Source organism: Arachis ipaensis, chromosome B01 (genome assembly GCF_000816755.2).
Source record: "Arachis ipaensis cultivar K30076 chromosome B01, Araip1.1, whole genome shotgun sequence".
Lineage (NCBI taxonomy): Eukaryota > Viridiplantae > Streptophyta > Magnoliopsida > Fabales > Fabaceae > Arachis > Arachis ipaensis.
The window spans coordinates 8,905,690-8,906,959 of record NC_029785.2 but is presented as its reverse complement, the minus strand read 5'-3'; the positions used below and the strand labels follow the sequence as shown (position 1 = coordinate 8,906,959).

Sequence of the window (1,270 nt, the reverse complement as noted above, 5' to 3'; positions counted from 1 at the left end):
TGAACTAAGTTGTGTTTGACTCTATTTAGTACTTTTTGTTTTCAGAGTTATTGAACTCTGTTGTCTTGTTTAAGTTGTGTTCAGAGTTATTGTCACTTGATCACAGGTTATGCTTGAATTACAAGAACAGTTTATTTACTTTTTGGGGATTGCTATAAATGTTATGTAACCTGTTATGGTCAATGTGATCAGATTTAGTAGTACATATAAATGTTAATTACCAAGTTTGTACTACAAGTATTCTATTTGGTTTTACTGCACTTTGCAAAACACAACACATATCAGGTTCTCATCAAATTTATAGTCCAATAATTTGGTACACTCTTAATACACATCAGGTTCCATGAAAACACAATACAAGAGTTATGATTCCCTATTTCAACCAAATTTGGCACATTCACAGTTATCAAAATACACACTAATTATGCACATTTACTCTTCATCCACTATTTAATATTAGTCAAACTCAGTTCTTAAACAGAGCAAAAAAATTGATGAAGACACCAATTGCAACCCCAATGCACATCATGATTAGAAGAATTTCAATCCTCCTCAATTTCTCCTTCAATTCTTTTGTAAGAACAGGTAGCACCATGGGGTCAATGTCCTCATACTGCACTGATTCGGACAGCTTCCTAGTGCTCTTCTGTTTGAGTTTTCCACCTGAAGATAGCCTGGGTTTGTTGTTCCAAGAACATTCCTCCTCTTCAACCATGTCTTGCTCTTCCAATTCATCAATCCATTGAAAATATTTGCAATCCTGGTTTTTATTCTGTCAAGAACAAAAATTGAAAATCCATGAAGAACAAATCAATCATAACGTGCGAAACACATATTAAAGGGCAAAACCCATTAGAGGGCAAAACCCAGTCATGCTTACCTTCCATAGTGGACACCGAAAGAACCACCTCCCTGGGTTAGCATTCGTCTTCGATCTCAGAGCAACAACAGCAAGAGAACAGCGACACGTACCGTCGTAATGCTTCATACCAGAGTCTTCGCACCTATCGTTGCCGCCTTCTACCATTGACGCAGACCTTCACTTCATACCTGCTGCATCCATGGTTAAACGGCTCTTCAGATGCATCACATTCTCATTTTGCAATTGGGAATTAGGGTTATTATAATTGGGAAATTTGGGAATGGGTCCAGGTAAGCTTTCCTTTTGCCACACAAGCTTTTCCGTTTGCCACATCACACACTTCCGTCAACGGAGAAAGCATCACTTGCCAGACGGGCATTTGATGCACATTTTTAAATTATCCAACGA

The 1,270-nt window shown here is 38.0% G+C and overlaps 1 protein-coding gene across 1 annotated transcript; it reads right to left on the bottom strand.

The window, feature by feature from the left end:
* LOC107645811 (uncharacterized protein At4g04775-like) lies at nt 467-1,027 on the bottom strand. The gene is made up of 2 exons (XM_016349936.1): nt 881-1,027; nt 467-772 (listed from the first exon to the last, which is right to left on the bottom strand). The coding sequence occupies exons 1-2, from the start codon at nt 1,025-1,027 to the stop codon at nt 467-469; spliced, it is 453 nt and encodes a 150-aa protein (XP_016205422.1).

What these genes read in the sequence shown, in the direction of transcription:
- LOC107645811 (XM_016349936.1), bottom strand. Translation starts at nt 1,027, where the DNA reads ATGGTAGAAGGCGGCAACGATAGGTGCGAAGACTCTGGTATGAAGCAT. An exon ending in TTCGGTGTCCACTATGGAAG is followed by an intron (nt 773 to 880) that starts GTAAGCATGACT and finishes TGTTCTTGACAG; the next exon opens with AATAAAAACCAGGATTGCAA.